Raw genomic sequence first — 2,895 nt, 5'->3', positions numbered from 1 at the left:
ATAAGTATATGAATGAAAAGGGCTGGGTTTAAGATTTTTTATCTTATTTTTTTTAATCATTTTAATTTAGTTTTGAGGATGGAACAACCGAGATGGACCAATAGGTTCCATGTTGTCCCAAAATATTATGTTCTGTTAAAAACAATAATCATAATTCATGGATACACAACTACTAAATCAAAATGTAACAGCTATACATTCTTAATAAGACAGTAAAATATGAATATAGACAGAGAGAGAGAGAGAGCTTTTATCGGTACTGTAATAGATTTTAAATTAAATAAAGTCCTATTTCTATACAAATGAAATGTACTCGGTTGTTGAAAGCATGAAAATAAAGTCTTAATTTCTATATATATATATAATGTTTTGTTTAACTTTGTATAGTTACAACGGTACTATGACATGGAGTTGTTTTGCAACAGTTATAAATATAAAGTTAAATACAAGTTTTTTTCACAGTTCTCTCAAGTTGTCTAAGATAATAATTTGTTTTACAGTAATAGATAAAAACTGTATACCACTTTATTCTTAGAAGAATACTATACTATCTGTATTAACGTAAAGAGATATACAAGTATTCTCCAAAATCTTGAGAAAACCAAAAATACACAGCATGATACAAACTCTGCATGTAGATTTTAATTTAATACATTATCTTAAGTAAAATAAATCAACGTGAAAGGATACGTGATAAGATGACTTACGAGAAAATCGGCCTGTGTTTTATAAAGGGTCCCCATGTCGAAAAATAAGAATCTATCTACAATTGCCCTCTTTTGAGGATCTTTTGGATATATCGTGCCATCTGGTGCATACTTGTTGGCAATATATTGCATTATGCACCGACTGTAGAAGAAAAAGAAGAAGAATGCTCAGTATACTCACTCAGTAACTAACATATATATATATATATATATTACTCCAAAAATTAAAAGGGTAAGATTTTTTATATTCCATCTGCTTTTTAAGTAAACAACAGAGGTGAAGTTAGAGTGTATCTCAAAAGCACCACTTATTACCTGAATGCAGTTTATGAGTCAACTTCATTGAAATATAATAATAGGTATAACCAATAGAATGTTAGTACCCTAAAATTCAAAATAGAATTAGAGTCTGATTGAATAAAATTGTCTAAAAAAGTCATTTACAAAAAAAAAGGGGGGAGGGGTACTCATAAGTATTATACCCCCTTTTACAGGATTTGAACAATTCCTGCATCTGCATGGTTATAACTTGGATCGGTTAGCAGAAAATGCTACTTGAGTGTCTCATTCTTCAATCAGCAGATATTGTGTGGTGGATTAAAGCATTGCATCAAAGGAGATGCAAGTTAGGAATTCTTACCAGTCAGTCCAAAAACTCCATAACATATTGTTCACATTAGTTCATCACAATGCTGTCAGTATGACCCATAACGTATCCTGCACTGGAACACAGTTTGAACTGATTGTACTCAAGAAAGATCATGCAACTGGTTTCAGTACCAAGTGAATGAGGTTTTGAGAAGTAACTTCACTCCTCAGAAGAGCAATAAAATCTGCTTGTTTAGTCATGTTGTTGCTTCCTTCCACCATGACTGAAATGTCCCAACAATAAACTTTTAGTGCACTAGGCATGAATCTTTTGATAAATGGTAAATGCATTAAAACTCAAGTTATTTGGTGAAGATCAGTGATATAGCTGCCAAACGTCCAAACAAGGTGTGTGTGTCAGTTGTGGGACTGAATAGAGAGTCTTTTCAACCTTAAACCAAATTCATATAACCTGGCCCTTACAATTCGGTCAATGATAATATATCTAGTCACTCTCCTGAATTTCCTATACACTCCATAGACAGTGAACTGCAATTCCACTAAGTCACATTGTGCAGAAAATCGTTGTTACATGTTTACCCTCAATGACCTTTTGAGTTTCATATAAAATAACTTCGTGGTTTTCGTTATTACGTTATCACCTATTTTAAGCCTAAGTCAATAAATATAGTAACGCACAAGAATCTGTCTCACTATTCACTTTGAAACATTCTAAAATGTATTAACATTTTCACACAGTCTAGGTAACTGAATTATCAGAATAATATATATATTTTTTAATCATTTAAGTAATTAATATAAAAAAACCAAATTATTATGTGAGGCTTGTTTAAACATTTTGCTTGTTGTTGTATAGTAGCAATTTTTTGCTGCTTAGAAGAAAATGCGATATAAGTTGTAGAAATAAACATAACATCTCAATGCTTACCTTTCCCACAGGTAAAAACCATTGTCATCCAGTGTTGGAACACAATGTTGAGGGTTCATCTAAAAAGTCAATTGGCATTAGCAACATTTTCCATTATATATATATAGATTAAGCAAAAGTAAGATCTATTTTTATTGTATCAAAATGCTGAATATAATGTATTAATCAGTTTACTTATGCTTATAATAATGTGTTATCAACAGAAAAGGAATACTTTTTCAAATAATTTTGTTATTAGTTGTCAAGGAATATAGTTTTTTAAAGACACTTTTCACTTTCCTTATAGATTTCATGCAGTATATTGTGTGTTTATTAAGATATATATTCTCCAGTAAATGTTCGTTCTAATAGTTGTGAACAACTTTTTTTTTTCTTTTTTAGTTGTAGTGTTATCATAATTTTTCACATGTATACAACAAGACTTTTATAAAAATGCAAACATCTTTATTTATCCCTACTCTGTAAAATAAGTATCCATACAGAAACAAGAGATATGTTGAGAAATTTAAAATTCTAAAAATTAGTATATGATAGTTAAAGTATATTTTGGCCAAATAGCAGGGTCATGCACAAGAAAAAGGGGGTTAGACGATATTTACAATCTTAATAGGGTTTCATGTTTTAAAAGGTTACCACCATTTTAGTCAACAA

General features: G+C 30.3%; 1 protein-coding gene across 1 annotated transcript in view; it reads right to left on the bottom strand.

Moving 5' to 3' along the window:
- Positions 1–644: 644 nt before the first annotated feature.
- Positions 645–2,895, bottom strand: part of LOC106470000 (glutathione S-transferase 1-like) — a 10,914-nt gene continuing 8,663 nt past the window's right edge. Inside the window, exons 2-3 of the mRNA XM_013930518.2 lie at positions 2,245–2,303; positions 645–849 (exon numbers count right to left, since the gene is read on the bottom strand). Of these exons, the coding sequence (XP_013785972.2) occupies positions 660–849; positions 2,245–2,303 (249 nt within the window). The 3' untranslated portion in view covers positions 645–659. The remainder of the gene's footprint in view (positions 850–2,244; positions 2,304–2,895) is intronic.

Source organism: Limulus polyphemus, unplaced genomic scaffold (genome assembly GCF_000517525.1).
Source record: "Limulus polyphemus unplaced genomic scaffold, Limulus_polyphemus-2.1.2 Scaffold3764, whole genome shotgun sequence".
In the NCBI taxonomy this organism is placed as follows: domain Eukaryota; kingdom Metazoa; phylum Arthropoda; class Merostomata; order Xiphosura; family Limulidae; genus Limulus; species Limulus polyphemus.
This window is presented reverse-complemented; position numbering and strand designations above follow the sequence as displayed.